The 17,819-nt window shown below is 43.6% G+C and overlaps 1 protein-coding gene across 1 annotated transcript in view; it reads left to right on the top strand.

Moving 5' to 3' along the window:
- The first annotated feature begins 873 nt into the window (after positions 1–873).
- Positions 874–17,819, top strand: part of NSG2 (neuronal vesicle trafficking associated 2) — a 37,905-nt gene continuing 20,959 nt past the window's right edge. Inside the window, exons 1-3 of the mRNA XM_080554930.1 lie at positions 874–1,235; positions 1,876–2,026; positions 15,236–15,355. Coding sequence (XP_080411056.1) covers positions 1,898–2,026; positions 15,236–15,355 — 249 coding nt within the window. The 5' untranslated portion in view covers positions 874–1,235; positions 1,876–1,897. The remainder of the gene's footprint in view (positions 1,236–1,875; positions 2,027–15,235; positions 15,356–17,819) is intronic.

Raw genomic sequence — 17,819 nt, 5'->3', positions numbered from 1 at the left:
GAAAATCTTGTCGAGTCGAGCTGAACATGCCTAACGGATGGATCTGGGGAGGATTCTGCTACTGAGCTTAAGACATTTTTTTCAGAGCAGCATGGATATGAACTCCCCAAACCTTGCGCTGTGGTCAAATTTAGCAGATGATTCTGAGCACATCGAAAAGCTACCTGCCGACAAATTTTAACACACTGAGTAAGAGTTACTTGAAGTGAAGGTTTATGCGTGGCAGAACCTTTCTTAACTCCTTCGGATGGGATTTTCTGTGGAAGTTCGGCCTTATGCAGGAAAGTGGCACAGTAAATTCCAACCCAAGCATTAAAAGCTGGCAAAGCTACGGAAGACAGATTCTTGAAAGGACTGTGCCAGGTGATGGTAGCAGCGGATATTTTCAGCTGTCCCACCCCCCCTACCTGCCTGGGACCCTTCTCGCCCTGGAACTGCAGCACCACGAGTGAGCTCCTGCCAGCGCCTCGAGCACTAGGCCTTGCTCTGCCAAGTCTGGCTTTAAACGCATTTTCACCACTTTATTACGGGAACAGCTCACGCCTTTTAGGGGTATATTTAGGGCTCGAAAAGATGCCAAACTGCCAGCCCGGGGGGCAAACGCTCTAGTTACAAACACATCAGGCTCCAGCCTCGCCCTGCAAGGGGCTGGGTCTCACCGGGGAAGGGGGATGGAGCGGGGGACCCCCCCCCTTGGGCCCAGCGACCCCCCAAAAACCCTTCCCGACCCCTTTTTGGTGCCCGCAGGGGGCGCCGGGGCGCGCGGCCGTGCGCGGCGGGGACGCCAGGGGGTGCCCGAGGCCGCGCGGCGGGTGCGCGCCCGGCGGGGGGGGGCTGAGGGGAGGAGAAGGGGGGGGGGCGAGGAAGGGAGGAGGAGGGTGGGAGTGAGGAAGGGAGGAGAAGCGGGGGGCTGAGGGGAGGAGAGGGGGGGCTGAGGGGAGGAGAGGGGGGGCTGAGGGGAGGAGAAGCAGGGGCTGAGGGAAGGGAGGGAGGTGTTGGGGGGGGGGGGGAGCCGCCCCGCCCTCAGTCGCCGTTGCGGAGCCGAGCGCCGCGCAGCGCTGTCCCTTCAGCACCGCCGGCACGCGGCGGCCGCCCTTAATTACAGCGAATCGAATAAATTAACCGAAAATTTCCGCCCGCCCCGCCTCCCCGCCGAGTTTCCCCCCCCCCCTCCCCTCCCCCGACCCCGCAGCAGCGCCCGGGCCGAGCCGCCGCCAGTGACCGCGTGGTTTGCAGTAAGTAAGGGCTGGGGGGCGGCCGGAGGGGCGCGGGGTGCCCGCAGCCCACCCCCCCTCAGCACCCCCGCACCGCGGGGAGACCCCCGCGGGAACCCCTCAAAGCGGCCGCAAAAAATTTGGGGGGGGGGAGGGAGGGTGTGAAATGCACCTGGGGCCGGGAGATGCGCCCGGTCCCCGGGGTGGTGGGTGCTGGTGGGTGACGCTGGTTGGGGTGCTGGTGCCGGTTGGGATGCTGTTTGTGGTGCTGGTGGGCGATGCTGGTCGTGGTGCTGGTGCCGGTTGTGTTGCTGGTAGTGGTGCTGGTGCCTGTGGGTGATGCTGTTTGTGGTGCTGGTGCCAGTAGGTGATGCTGGTGGTGGTGCTGGTACTGGTGGGTGATGCTGTTTGTGGTGCTGGTGCCGGTTGTGGTGCTGTGCTGGGGCTTGCAGCAGATGGGGGGGTTAAGGAGTGTTTGTGGGGTGTCTGTGTAAGGCGAGGAGAAATGCATGTGTGAAGTCAGCCTTGGCGTGGCATGCTGTGTGGCTAGAAACCTGGGTGTAAAACCCAGGAAACCAATACGCCAAGGCAAAGTGAGCCAGACAGGGCAGAAGTCCTCTTCCCACTACCCTTGTGACAACGATCGTCTTGCTGGTTTTAGGTCTGGAAAGCAAGGTCCGAGAATGGTGAAGCTGGGGAGTAATTTGAACGACAAGAACAGCAAGCCACCATCCGGCGAAGATGGTTTTCAGACAGTTCCTTTGATCACGCCTTTGGAAGTAAATCACCTGCAGTTCCCGGCTCCGGAAAAGGTAAAACAAAATCCAACAGCACCCCTGCATGCTTGTGCACACGTACATGCCTCTTGGTTTTCCTGCCCTTGTCAAGTAGTGGTCTTTGATGATATGGGCTGTGGCATAGTGTCTATACAATAAATAAGAAGGGGATGTCTTTCTTAGTGTATTTATCTGCTTGTACGCAGCAAATGAGCACACAACTGTCCCCCCAACTCCTTCCCTCCTCAAAAAAATACCTAAATATTCCTTCATGTATACAACTGGAAAAGGCTTAGTGTGTTTCTCTTATAAATGCTGGAGAAATCAAGGAGCAGTTTACAATGCATAATTATTATCAGTAAGATAAGTTGCCTGCATTGAGAGTAATGTGAGAACTCTTCCGAAATAAGCGGCTATTTTAATTATCTCACTTAAGGTTTATTTTCTTCTCTGTGGCTATGCAAAGCTCATTTGGGCATTCACGATGCTGGCTTCTCTGAAGAGAGCGACTGAATTCCCCCATGCACTGGGTGGTGATGGAGCAAGCCTGGGTTTTGTTTCCCCGATGGGCTCCTGCCAGGGGACAGCTTTCTCCCCTGCCCACTCTCAGCGCTGAATGCAGCACTAAGATGTCCAGAAATGTGCCTCAGTGATTGGCTGAGGTTTGGTGGTTGGGGTTTTTTAGATGCGGGATACGGTTGGAAATCTTTTGTCTATAGCGGCGCAGTGACGGTGCATATCAAAATAACCTGGTGAGGACATGATGAGATCGTGAAAATCTGTATGCCCCAACAGTCCTTACAAAAACAAAGCCTGTCTGCAGTGTAGTTCCCAGATACCACAGAGATGGAGCCAACTCACCCGAAAGTACAAGACGGAATGATTAGATCTCACAGGATAATGGAATAATAGTAAAATTAACACTGATGATTATTGAACATACATCCTGTTTTTACTGTAGTTCAAAATGAAGTTTCTCTAAATACATTAGGAGAACATGATGATGGATGTGATAAAACTGTCAAGATAGACAAACTAAGTTTATTTTATGATAGATAGAGCTGAGTCAACTGCCTTGACATCCTGGGAACCAGCCGTGCCAGACAAAGGACCTAGGTTCATTCCCCATGGGCCTCATGGCAATCAGGAGCAACTTCACTGCATTCAGGAGAGTTACACTTCCATGAACCATTGTGAATGAGACGATAAACTGGTCTGTATCTATGACTGATAAATAAGGTTAAGCAAAATACCTTGAGCAAAGCAATATGATTTATGACACGTCTGAGAAGCTCAAAGGAAAGTACGGATGTGTGAAAATAACTCATATGATGCTAGACAAATGGCTTATTGATATCACACACAGACATTGACACATCATGTGAAATGTAACTGGCTCGTGTATCAGGTGAGACATGGAAAACCTAACAAAAATCCTTTCAAGCTAATAAGGTGGTAATGAGTGTTCTCAAGACCACCACGTTCCAATTGCCTGTTGGTGAACAAACATTGGAGTGTATTGGTCTAGTGTGATTCCTTGCTGATTTTCCTGTTTAAACATGCCTGCATCAATAATTCACATGTTGTTAGGTTACATTACCTTCATTAACATACATTTCTGTCAATGCATCTACTGACATCCATATCTCTCTTTGCTGGAAGAGTGGGATGTTTCTCCAGGAGTGCAAAGCGTGATTCAGAACTCATTAGAGTCAATGGTATTGATTTCTGCAGGCTGTGGTTCAGCTCCTGTGTGCAGTAGGCCTGGAGTTAACGGCGACAGAAGGTTTGTTACAAGGAGAGGTTATTTACGATAAAAGCAAAATAATTCACAATCTGTTTCTTTTGCTCTTTGTAGAACAGATTCTGTTGGGCTGAGTTCACCCTGGGGCAGAGTAAAGACCTGCTAATAAGGAGAGGGGCCTCAGGTGAAGAGCTTGGGTAAAGGTTAAGTGGTGGGGGAAACTTCAGCTTTGTACTTGGTAAAGCAAAGCTGCAACTGAATCCAGCAAGACTGTGAGCCTGAGGAAGAATAAACATAGATTTCAAGTCTTTCAGGGTGGGTTTTTGTTTGGACTTGCCTTCATGTCAGGAGGCAGCGTTAAAAAAAAAAATAATCTAAAATCAATTTTACTTTTTTTCTGTGTATTCCCCGACCCTGCCAGCAGTAGATTTTAGCTTGTAAGAGTCGAAACAAAAGCCGGGGCACTTTCTGTGCCTCTTACATGGGATGTTGCATAAATCCCCAGAGCCCAAACCGGTTTGGTATGGGGGTCTGTGTGTATGAGCTCAAGGGCTTTGCTCTCTTTTTCCTAAATGCAAATCCACTGCTGCTTGCTTTTAACCACAAGGAGGCAATGCTCCCAGCCTCCACACTCCCATCAGGGAATCATAACGCCTATGCCACTGCAACAAAGAGCTGGTGCACCCTGGCATTTTCCTGTGATTGAAATCTAGAAAAAAAAAATGGGGGAGGGAGAAGAAAAGAAAACCTGCTTAATGCTCCCTTTTCTGGGTTTATCTTGACCATTAGAGGGTATCTTCATTCAAGACACTGTGAGCTCTTAACCCAGATCTAACCTGGATTGTCCAGGGGCAATCCAACATGCATCAAACTGAGAGCAAGGCTCTGTGTATTTGCTCTAGCATCAGTTTGTCTAGTAATTTGGAGTGGTACAGGCTTTGGCTCGTGATCCAAGAGGAGGCTAGGTCTGTGCTGGGCAACCCAACTGCTGTTGTTCTCAGTGTGCAATAATGCCTTCACTTGGTGCATGTATCTTGCATGGCAAAGGTTTGCAAGCACTGTCCGTTTATAGGCACCTATGTTTTTTTTCCAGTTTAGTCTTAGACACCTGCATGCATGTCGAAGAAAACCAAACCTGTTGTATGGTTTGCATTTGCATACTTGCCTTTGCATCTCCTTGAAAGCCACCCACAAAGCCCATGGAATCTGCAGACTGAAAATAATTTTTAATGGCTTTAACTATCCTTTTTTTTTTCTTTGTTTTAAGGTTATTATTTTAACTGGGACACTAGAGAATACCTCTAAGTGACTCTCAACATTGACCCCTATAGGTGTTTCACCATAGCTGATCTCTTTCAAAGTGTTTTTTGTTTAGCTCCACTTTCAGAGAAAAGATACATAGAAAGACTATCAAAATGAGGCTTTTGCTCATGTGATGTAATTCCTGAAGCCCATCTCTTTTCAGACAGTTCCTTGACTATAAGAAATCATGTGGTGAGGGAGAGAAATTTTTAAATCCATAATCTTAATGGCTGTCCTTCTGGGGATGCTTTACTAATAGGTTTGCTTTTCGAAGTGCTGTGAGCTTAGCAGTTCCCTCTGACATCCACCTTGATACTGCTGGAAGTGAGGATGTCTCCTGCAAAGGCTCATGTTATTCCTCCTGCAGCATCAACATTCTGGTTGTTCTCTTAGCGATTGTACGGCTGCAAGGGGAGAAATGTACCCAGGATGGTAATTTCTCCCCTAGGGTGTTAAGCTCGCTGTGTATTTATATTTATTGACTATCTTCAAGCTTCAAGCTTTTTTCCCTTGGTCCTGTTCCCCCCCCCGCCTCGGTTCCCTTCTCTTGATGGGGAGCATTTGCAGAAGGCAGGGAAGGCAGAGACAGATGCTCTTAAATCATTTTTGCGTGGCTGTTTTGCTGAAATCCACCCATGCAGCAGGAATAATAACAATCACTGGTGACAAGCCCTTGACCTGGCTTTTTATGTTTCTGAATTTAATTTCTTTTGTATTCAAAAAGAAAAAAAAAAAGTATTTTTCTTTCAGGAGCAGGGGAGAAAAGGCTAGCTGTTCACTTGTTTTCCTAGGCGTAGACAAAGTGCTTTAGCTGTAATTGTTATGTGCGTCTGCAATAATAATGCTAAAAAATACACAACTTTTCACAGACCATACTGTTTCACTGAAATTTTGAATGAGACCAACAACTGGGGACCCCTTGGTCTCATAGGCTCGCTTCAGCAAAATCCAGCAGGAAATGCCTCTGTTCTGGCAGTAAAAATCTTAATTTTACATAATACACAAGTGCATGAAAGCTATTGTCAGGGCTGGAAAAAACATCCGGCATGTCTTTTGTGGGGAAAGCTGCAGAGGGCTTATCATGTGGCCCATTGTTCTTTATTTTGAATGCATCTGGAGGCTCAAGAAATAATTTCTCTGGTGACAAATTCCTGCCGTCAACTGAAGAAAGAAAAAAAATAGATATAAGTGCTCTCTTCAAATACTTTTCCCACCCCATCCTCCTTATACTCTGTGGCCGCACCCTGCTCTGAGTGCCTCAGACCATGCTTTTTTATACAGTGTAATCAAGAAATCCTGAAAATCAGGAGTGTCCCTTGAGCTCACAGCCTGTCCCTCTTGGTTTAGTAGAAAATAATGTTTTGTCCTGGCCAGCTGAGTAGGCATAATTAATAGTGCGCTGGATGAGTGCCCTGGTACCTAGGGGACTACTTGCAGCTCTGTCCTGAAACACCGCTGTCAGCCTGCCCTCTGCCCTAGTAGTGTGCTGCAGCTCTGGGCAGCCTCAATGCACGCAGACAGGGCAGCCTGGAGCTGGTTTTGGGGGAGCAGCAGGGTACAAAAGGAAAAGAAAGCATGAATAAAAGAAATTTTCTTTCTTTTATTGCAACTATGAAGGAATGGGCAAGCTGTCCTGCCCCATCCTTTCCTTTCTTCACCTGGGAAATGCTGCCTAATCCCCACAAATACCAAGTCTGAGCCTTCCTCTCCGGTGACATTTGTCCTCTAAATGCGTGTTTGGATGTAAACACCACCTCTGCTCATTTAAGCCACAATAAATATTTGCAGCAACGCTCACCCTGATGGTGCAGTGTTTTTGGGGTAACCTTCTTGATTTTGTTTGTGTGTCTCGGACAGCCTTGCTGGAGGTTCTTGGCAGTTTGTGCTTCTCTTCTTCGGATGCGCTTCTGTTGGCCTTGCCCTCGCCTAACAGACCAAACAACTCTGGTCGCCCGTGTCCGCTCCTGGCAGGGCTGTGCTGCAATCCGAGCGGGTGCTCGCAGCCTGCGCAGACACCCAGGGTAGCATTCAGCTACCTCGCTTGCATACAGATAACACGCTGCTGCTGCCGCTGCAGCTCTAGAGTATGGAACAGCTCGGGATTCGTGTAGCCTGTGCAGAAATTTCTCTCCTTAACTGCAGTGCTACGGGTGCCTGAATTAGGTGGTTTAAAGCTAGCTCATGCCTGTTCATGTGAGCTCCATTGCCTCTCTTAAACCCAGTTATGTCTGCCCTCTGTTTCTTAGAGCTACATTCTGCAGAAACAGCAGAAATAGACACAGGAGAAATGTGTTAGGGTATGGCTGTTTGGCTAAGCCTGTTGAAATCCGTTCTTTATTTCAACATGAAATGCCATTGCTGCAGGTGGAACTTATTTCAGCAAGACCGTGGATTGAACCCCACATCCCAGTTGCTTACTGGTCTGTGAAGTAAGACTGGGAAGGATTCTTAACTAGTGTAAATCTGTGTCATTTGGATGAAATCAATGGAGCTCTGCTAATTTACCCTGGCCAATTTACCATCACTATTGCTGTGTGATTGATTCTTTTGTCTGCTTTGCTGTACCCTTCCCTGGCTGAACCTACTGAAATCAGTTTTTACACCCCTTCACAGCCTCCCATGGGCTCCTGCTGGTTACGGGCACCTGGAGATTTGTAGTGCGACTTAACTGAATAATTTTCAAGCTGTCTTTGTGTTTGTGAGCTACGCTTTTCCCTTCTCAGCTGCTTTCAGCTCCCAATGCAGCTTCTGCATTCTGTGCTGCCTTTCATCGGTGGTGCCAGGGCTGATTATATTTGCTGTCTTTGTCCTTTTGTGATTTTCCTTATGCCTGGAATATCCTCCTGGCACTGATTCAAGAGACCACTTTTTTCTACCACCCTCTGTGAAGCTCATTTCCAGTACAACACCCATTAGATGAGCTGATACAGGAAAAATACAAAAAGCAGAGTGTTTCCACTGACTGGGGCTTTCTCCATTGACTATGGAGACTATGGATTTGATCCCAGGACATCCTTTTCCTTTTTTTTTTTTCTTTTTTTTTTCTTTCCTTTTTTTTTCCTTTCTTTCTTTTTTCTCCTTTTGTTGATTGATATTTCAGGCATTTCATGTATTCCAATAATGAGTAGGGTGTCCTGGGGACTACCACTACATACATCCTAAATGCCAATTTTCTTCTTAATCTCTGGGAAGTCTGCCTGCTGAGATATGTTCATCCTGTAGATTTGGAAGCACTGCCACCTCTCCCGTGGGATGTGACGTAGTTTTAATTATTTGGGAAAGTTTTTAAAGACCGAATTGTCTGAAAATCTGGGAATCTGCCACATGGTGATTACTAGGTAGCCTCAGATTACTGATCTGTCCAGTCTGATGTGTCCTGTTTCTAGCAAGAGCCAGTGCAAGACTCAGAAGGAGGTACAGGCAGTAGACAAGGAACTGCTCTGGTCCATGAATGTTTCATCCAACGCCTGTAAAGAAAGAGATTGTTCTAAGCTCTGGAACTTGATTTTTCCATCTCTTTTCCTACACTCTTTTACTGCTAAATATTTTAACTTCAGCTGCTCTTGGCAATGCGCACAGCTCATTTGCCCTTTGAGGCTGGCTGTGTGTGAGGATTAGAGCTCGGAGGTCACTGGAGATTTTTGTGTGGGAGCAGGTGGTGAATTTTAGCCATTCCTTGGCATGTATCACATAAGCATAGAAACAGCCTCAGTCACAGCAGATTTAGTGCCAAGGCTGGGGGTCACCATTTTGCTATCATCAGTAACCTGGACAGCATGCTGCAGCTGGGACTTGGTCAAAGGTCTTTCTCAGATACTGATGCTCTGTTGGGTAATGATGGCAAAAGAAACCACGATGTCAACGCCAGTGCGAAGCTTTATTTTCTCTTCTCTCTTTGCAAGGAATGAAGAAAGGCTTGTCTTTGGAAGCTGAGAGTCTCATTTTCACTTAAAAGTGAGCATGACTAATCCAAACGGAAAGTGATGGGTGTGTTACAACCATTTTGTGGGACTACAAAGGCCAGCTTTGAACCTGGAAGAAACCTTTCTCCTTGGTAGGAGAAGCACATTTTGTTTATCTCTTCTGTCAATCTGAAAGCCACTCTGAGTGAGAGACTGTTCATTATTAATAATCCTGGGAAGTAGTATTTTAAATTTTTATGGTCTGCACTTTGCAGCACCTGAACCACAATATATTACATGCACTGTGGCAGTGAAGTGGGAATTACAGCAGGGCTGCATGTCCTTTTCCAGATGAATAATTTAAAGTTTTCACAATGCCAGTTATGTTAAATATTATTACTCATTTCTTCAGGGAAAACCATTGAGCTCAAACGCAAATATAAAGTGGCAATAAATGATGTTACATTTAGCCAGGCTGAGACAAGACTCAGAATTCATATCAGTTCATTTTCTGAAACACTTACTTCATCCCATTGCAGGAAAATCCTTTTTAAGTTTCCATGCTTAATGTGATATTTTTCCATTTGTCACATTTCATGTCTGTGCTGCTCCTTCTCCCTGAAAGCAAATGCTTTCAATATAGTCCATTTGGTGAGAAGTTGCCTTTCTTTCTGTCAGCATCCAAAAATCTCTAGATTTCCCAGCACTCTCCTACTGTTTACTTTCTCAGGGTTGTCAATGATGGATTTCCTGCTGGTATATGCAGCCTCTGAGCTGTTGTTTCTCAGCTCAGCATACCTATAATTTTCCAAAGCATCGCTACAGAGAAGGTGCCTGGTCCTGCATTCATTACAGACAAAGGAAAGGTTTCCTGTTAGCTCCAGTGGTCACTAGTGTTAAACCTAGAATAGTAGTACATTTAAGTTTAGTACTCAATAAATGTATTAGCAAACAGCATCATTAGAAAAATTTTGCTTGTGTGGACCAGCATGATAGATATGTCTTGTTGTCCTGTTATGTTTGGGTTTTTATAACTTTTACAGGCTTCTGTGTAGACTGCTACTGAGGTCTTGTAGAAGGGCATTTGAGGGACTGGAATGAAGAAGATGCAAGAAAGTAGATAGAAAGTGAAAACCTTTCAAGACATGGAGTGTGTAATTGCATCTGCTAACCTAGAGTGATTGAGGACAACAATTCTGCAGAGAGCTGCATCGGACTTCCTACCCAGCCCAGCCATATCACTTGCCAGCCCCTAATCCCAAGAATGTTTTATTTATAGGGAGCTACTACTACTGCTCAGTTGATGAAAACCTGAGCAAAGAGGGTGCAGAGTAAGTAGCAGCCACCAGTTGCTGGTGTGACTCAGCACATTACTCAGCTTTTATTTATTTATTTTTCCGTGCTCTTCCTTCTCTAATATGGGGATACTGGGCCCATGCTGCTTTGAGTGGTCTTGCTGAAGAATGCCAGAGCAGCCCTAAGCCTTGTTATTATAACTGGCTGTGGGAAGGTGACTGAAGCAGGCTTAAGCTCTGATCTGGCCAAAGCACTTAAATGCACACTTAACTTGAAATATCCAACTAATCCTGCTGATGTTAATAAGATGACTTCCAAGTTTAAAAACTTCACTGAATTGGAATTTGATAAGTTCAGCTGCTAGATAAACTTAGTTTTGGAGGAAGCTGCAAAGACTAGGAGTGTGGATTCTCCTAATTAGAAGTGTCTTTTTGCTACTCCATGAAAGCCCTTTACTCTCATCTTGTGTTCTTGTAATCTGCAAACTTCATCTGAGAAGCAATTTTCAAAGAACAGTTTTATCTCAGGTGTAAAATGAAGAAAGTCCCACGTCATTTATTTGTGTCCTCTTTATTTTCCCTCTCATAAACAACATGGTGTCTCTGCAGTTAAAGGTGGAGCGTCTCTGGGAAACAGTGTGAAAACTTTAAGAACAGGTTATAGCAGCAACCTAATTTGCAGGGAGATACCCTGAGATGGTATTCATCTAAACTCCATCCACAGTAGAGGCTTTAAAGGTCTGCAGCTGGGCTATACTGAGCTGGCAGGGAGTCTGCTCTCTGGTGGACGATCACAAGCCACTAAGTGAGGCGTAGACATAAGCTGGTGCTGGATCAGGGCCTAGAGAAAGGAACGGAAAGGCTGACAGGTGTCCAAAAAAGTTCAAAGGGTATTCATCCAGCAATCACAAAGTCTCAGTTAATCCAAAAAGCTGATTGATGGGACTGTTCTTGCTTTTTAATATTCATTTGCAGGTGTGCAGGTTGTTTCGTGACATGAATAAAAATAATAATTCACTGCCCCAGCAAGCTCACAGAGTTAGGGATGTTGACCCAAAACAGCCAGACCCTCCTCACTGTGAGTTAAGGCAAGGCTTAGGGAGTGTGCAGAAGGAGATGAGAGCTCAAGGAGGCAAGGGGAGAGAATAGGTAGAGCGATGTTGCTGCGTTAGGGATGGCGAGGGGGCTAATTGTCTATTTTGAGATTGTTCAAGAGACTTCTTGTCCATTTAAGCACTGATTTGATTGTTTGCATATATGGTCTGTACTCATGAGGCCAGAGCACAGCCAAGCCATGCTGCCAACTCTGGTATTTACCCCCTTACTGCAATCCATTTCCACTGTAACAGCGTTGCAGAGAAGGGAATGTGGAGATTGCCATTTCTCCCACTTCAGTTTGCTTTGAATTGCAACCTACACAGGACCCCAATTGCATACTCCCTTTCACTGGTTTCAATCAAGAACAACCGTACTGGAGCCAGCAAAGCTGCAAAACGTATAAGAAGAGGGAATCAGGATCATTGTGATTGCTATGGTTTGTAATAAACGCCAGTACCTCTCTGAAGAAACCTGCCACGGAGCGAGATGAATGTGCCCTGTTTGCACAGGAACAGTAGGATCCTGGTCTCTGAAGGAACTGCTCTTGGGCAGCTGGTGATAAATGAGCTCTGATCATTGTGCTGGCTGTGGAGGCAGTGGGGTTTTTGTTACTGTACATCCAACAGCAATTTGGTTAGAATTTCTGGAAGACTGAACTACCCCTATTTTTTTCTTGGTAACAAAATGGAAAGAAAAGGTGAAAAAGCAGCAAAGGCAGGGAACAGGGGCAAGGCAAATCTTGCCCACCCTAACAACCCCAATCAGAAAGCTGGAAAGCGAAAACAGAAATAACCAAAACAGCAACAAACAATGATGCTAAAAATGTAGCAAAGATTTCTTTATGAGATTTGTTATTCTTTGTGTGTGTGTGTGTGTGTCTGTGTGTGGGTATCATCTGACAGTGTTCGCTCCTCTTTCCGGATGCTGCCGAGGTAGCCCTGGCTGGGGTGTTCTCACTAGTGCAGGAGGCACAAACAGTTTGATGAATGCAACTCAATTTCTAAAAGCCTTTGCGTGGGCTTCCTGATGGCAGCTTGTTGGATGGAGGGGGTGAATGTTGCTGCAAAAGTGGGATCTGTACTCAGGCTTATTTATTTAGACTGTAGGCGACTGAACAAGAGGTAGGTCTTTTCTTCTAAATGTGCACCCAGTGCCCTCAGCAAAATTGCATTTTTATCCTTACTGCCACAATATTGAGTGATACCCCCACACTACAGGTTTTCAGTTTTCTGTTTGTCCTTTGTCATTTTATTTCCGTGCTCTGCTTTAAAGAGGAGACCTTACTGACTGCCCTGTCTTTCTTCTGCTGAGTAATTCCAGCAGGTGTCTGGCAAAGATACTTTTAGAGAGCAGCTATTTAGCTTTTGCGATGCCAAAAGGCATTTAGCAAAGGTATGCCCTCTACTAAAGCCTGCAAATTTTTCTGCAAAACACTGACCGGCAGGATGGCTGTGGCTCTACACACACACATTTCACTGCTGGCACAGTCAGCGAATTGGGTTTCAAGTGGCCTCTGCTCTGGCTGAGGACTGATCTTATTTATTTATTCACAGACATGATAGACATTGCTACTGGACTTGAAGGCGATGCCTTGTGCACGGTTGGGTGGGTTTATTTTCAGTCTCATGTGTGTATGGAGACACATATTTCAAATGTCCTACTTACAGGATATTGATTGAATGTAATGACAGTTAAAAAATACCAGTAAGAAAGCTGGGGTTAATGACAAATAGTGGAAGAAAATGTCAACTATATATAGAAACAAGTAAGACTTAAATTTTTTTTCTCTTATTTTCTGGTTTCATGGTCCTTCATTAAGACCTAATGCTAGTGCTCACGGGAAAACCCTCTTTATATATATTTAAAGATTTAATTGGTGACAACTTTGTGTATCAAGCAAGAAGTATGGATTTGTGACAATTGGATATTGTGGCTGGTAAGTTTAAAACCAAAATGAGTGCAGTTTCTGAACTGTGGTTGGCAGGTGTTGATGGCTTACACTATAACTTACTGTACTGGGTTTACAAGAGGCCAGCAAGGAGACTGGAAAGCTAGGGCCCAGCTGTGTGTAGTCCTAGCACACCTGGTTTCTTTTGAGCAAGAGAGCGACGTTGTTATTTGTTCACAAGTCAGCACTAACTTGGATGAGCTTGTCCTGACTGTAGAGAGAACTTTGTTTCATTTGGTCCAAAGTGTGCTGCATTTTAGAGCATGATAGAGGTCAGTTCATTAGTAGGGTATTAGTAGTGTTAGGGTTCATCCCAAACCTGCTGAAGAAAGCTTGGTCATGTGTCATATACAAACATCTGTGTTGTGTCATCAGAAATCCCAGGTTCCAAAATGCTAACATGAATACATTTGAGTGCTTTTTTATCTTGTTCTTCCCAAGTCTTAATGTTGCAAATACTACTGTAATAAATGTTATTGAGAGGGATTCACTGAAGGATGTAAATATTCATCAGTCTTTAATGATTTGCATTTGAATCCAGAAAATTGGCTTATGACTCCATGCTGATTTTCTCTCACTCTGATTTTCACATGGCATTAAGTGCAGGAGAATTAAATACCTAGGGTTTTCTCTGCTCCAAACCAGACTTTACTGTCTTCATTTGGATATAAATTCTTCATTAGCCAATAACTCAATCTTGTATATCACTTTATAATCTTCCTACAGACCTCCAAAAGTTTGTTTCTAACAAAGGTCTTTAGGATCAGTCTTGCCACACCCATGTGAACTCCTGGAGTGTTTTATTTTCACCTTGGCAAGGCTGACAACTGCATAGTCGTGCAGTTCAGAATGGGAGGCCAAAAAGTGGAAGTGTTGGCCCTGGGATGGAGATTTTCAATGTGCTTTCTGTTCTTTTGTGCTTAACCTCTCTGAACCTTGAAAGTCACACCAAACAGTTGTATGTCTTGAGGACGTTGGCTGATTTGGGAATCACAGCCACAACCCCAACTCATCAGGGATGAGCTCCAGTTCCTTGCCAGGGCTGAGGACAGGGCCATTTTGCCTTCTCTGGCATTTCCGAGCTAGATTTGGACAGTGCAGCTATACTGGCATGCTCTCACACTGTTTACCTGTATAGGCTCATGGATGGGCAGTCCTTTAGGATTCTCATGTGTAATGGGATGGACACGCTCACACCTCAGAAGGGCTATTAGTTTCAGAACACATTCCTTTTGCTAGTCCCATCTGGGAGTTGGTATTAAGTGTTATATTTTCCATGCTTATAGTGGGTGGCTTTTACCCAAAATAGTTTACATATATATTCAATATAGATTGAAAATGCATTTTTGGTAATTTGTCCAAACCCTTTAAAAGCCACTTACAGGCTTTTCCGTTGGTGTAAGCCACCTCACTTTTACAAGATCAGTAGGAGCTGGATTAGTTAGCAAATGGCGATGAGATCTCCTGAGAAAAACCCAAGGTGATAGTATGAGATTAATATTAATAAACTGGAGCCTGAATAAATGAGAGGCCAAATGGCCTAAATTTAAATTGGCTTCAGTGGAACTTTTTAGGATGGGGCTTTTAATAAGTGAGGATCTTCTGATGGATGGACTGTTTGTTATTCTACATGTTTTACCCATTGAATGTGATACAAAAAATTACGTGCCTGGCCTTAAAAGTGGGTGTTAAACATTTTGCTGTCAGCTACTTTAAGAGTCAATGTGATAAAGAATTTATCCTAGGTCTGTATTATCTGCTTGCCTATTTATCTTCTAATACAGCTATTTATCTGTCTCTTTTAGTTCCTGAAGGTATGATGAGTTTGTGTTAATTTATGGTTATAAGATACTTCTGTAGGTTCAGGGGAAGGTTAGAATAGAAAAAGCAGGGGCTTAGATAACAAAAAAAGTGCATGCTATGTGCAGGAACCTTAAAAGTGTTGATGTTTTCCAGGTAATTGTGAAAACAAGAACAGAGTATCAGCCTGACCAGAAGAACAAAGGAAAACTCAGAGTGCCCAAAATTGCTGAATTCACAGTCAGTTTCACTGATGGCGTAACAGAAAGACTAAAGGTAAGAAATGTTTTTTTTTGGTGCCTCCTGATGCAAATGCCATTCATTTTAAAATAACTGAATCAAAGGGATGGTAAAGACACACCAAATTTAACACTCCAGTCATCACTAAGGTCAAAGAGATATTTATCTGCATGAGTATGAAGCTCTTTTATGTTGTTTGTTTTTTGTTTTGAACAGATATGAAAATACATTCATAACAAGATATACAGTAGGAAATGATTTTCTTCTCCCAGGAAAAGTTATGAAAATGTTTTCCAGCCCAAAATGGAAGTGAAAAAAGTTTGAATCTCGTTTTTTCCCCTCAAACATTTGTGTTTAACAGAAAAAAAAAAAAAAAAAGCAGTGAAAATTGATGGAAACAGTTTGTCATCTTTCAAAAATTCTTTTTGTGTGTGTGTGTGTAGTCAGGCAACCCTTTTAATATTTAAAATATTTTATTGTTATGTAATTATTTTATTATAGATGAAAAGTCATTTCAAAATGGATAAAAGAAGTTATATTAGAATGTGTCCAAGCATATCCTGTTCTGTAAGCAGTTTTGGTTCACAGGAATTGAAATTTTCTGATGAAAAGTGGTTCCTTGAGAAATTTTCAACAGGCTCTACTGAAACATGGAAAGAAACTCATGAATTATTGAGTGCTCTCAGTTCCTGTTGACTGCAGCAAATTAGAATGGCTCAGTTCCTCCTAAAATTAGACTCCAAACATGTAGCAGCTAGTATTTTCTCCCTTTTCATTGAAAAGATGATACTTTTACTAAACCACAGAGCATGTAAGTTGAAAAAATGCAAGGTCTGATTTCACATTTCCAAAGTCAGAGGAAATATCAACGATGTAAGTAGAAAAGGTAGAGACTAGGCAGTACCTAATTAATAGCCCTGCTACTTGAAAAGCTGAGATTGGGTTTATAAATTTTTACAGAAGGGTATCATCCTCAAGAATTACCAGGAATTGACCCAAGTAACTGAATAATTGACTCAAGTAACTTCCATTTGGCCTAGTTCTTAATCTTGCAAGACGTAGAAAAGTTTATTATAATTAGTTTCTGACAACTTAGAAGAAAACTAGTACTTTCAAAATTGTAATGTGATCCAGGAAAAATTGTTACCATTCTTTATTTCTTGGAAGATGAGTCTTTAAGACCCAAATCTTCAAGACCCAAACTTCAAGATGAGTCTTGTTCAACCTATTGAAAGGAGAAATTTTCAGCTACTGTTTTCTGAAATTCTACAGAATAGTACTGTTTCTGTTTTTTTTCTGGAAACTCGTTAATATATTTCACAAAGACAATTCTGTTGCTTTTAACCAGGATATTTAAAGCCATGATTTATTCTTAAGATGTCTGTAAATAAATGTTTGTAGCCTTTTTTTTTTTTTTTTAATGCATATCATGTATTTTGATCTAAATCACTTATCAGGAGCTTACATGATGCTGATTTTGTTTTAACTTCTTCACTGATCTTATTGCGTGCATAGTACCTATTTACCATTAATAGTGAAGCTTCACTTGTACCACTAGTAAAGTAAACAGCTAATTAGCCACATTTAAATCCCTGGTCTTGGAAACCACAACAGACATTTTCTAGTACAAACAACTTACAAATCAGAACCAGACACAATGTGCCTGAGAAAAAACAGTAAAATGTGGAGTCTCCAGGAAGTGATGTGTTGGGTGGTGACCTGCAATAAATGACATTATTGTTGATATTGCAAGTGACAGTGCATCATTAGGTATTTAAAAGTTCTAGCCCTGCAATCTCATCCTTACACACTGTGTACTGTGGAGGCACAGAAGTTAGAGGTGTAGCTCATCTATTGCAAAGGATAAATTTCCTTTAATTAGCTCCTTCTATGAGGTTTCTTATTTTTCCCATTCTTCAACCACCCCCCCCCCAACTTGCTCTTGCATTCAAACTGCTCTTTTTGATATATTTTTCCCTCTTCCCCTCCTATTTTCTGTACTGTTCTGCCATTGCTTTTGTCCATGTGAGGACTGACACAGCAGCAGGCACAGGGGAGTGGGGGGCTCCAGCAGCATGCACTGCACTGGCACAAATTTGGAGGTTTAAGCACTGCCAGCCCCTTTGCTGCATGGTGGGGATGGCTGTGGAAGCTGTGCCTCTTCTAATACAGCCTGGCAGCATGACAGTTTCGTTTTTAAGCTATTTCCTTTCCCTAAAGTCCATACGATTTCCATTCTGTGCTCTTCAATGTCAACTTATTAATCACTCAGCCTCTAGCCTAATGCTGGATAAGACGATAAGCCTCTCCCTGCCTGCTTTTCATAAGGCTTCCATGTATCGTATTAAGTTTGTAGTATTATTTCCTGACAAAAATGAGCTGAGATAATAGGTAATATTTCATTACCTTTTGTACTTTTTTTTATTGCACCACATTTTTATACCAGTGCATATTTTTAGTGAAATTATTAAAAATACTGCCCTCTGGTTATAAGCAGGGC

This window comes from Anser brachyrhynchus (genome assembly GCF_964034855.1).
Source record: "Anser brachyrhynchus genome assembly, chromosome: 14".
In the NCBI taxonomy this organism is placed as follows: domain Eukaryota; kingdom Metazoa; phylum Chordata; class Aves; order Anseriformes; family Anatidae; genus Anser; species Anser brachyrhynchus.
This window is presented reverse-complemented; position numbering and strand designations above follow the sequence as displayed.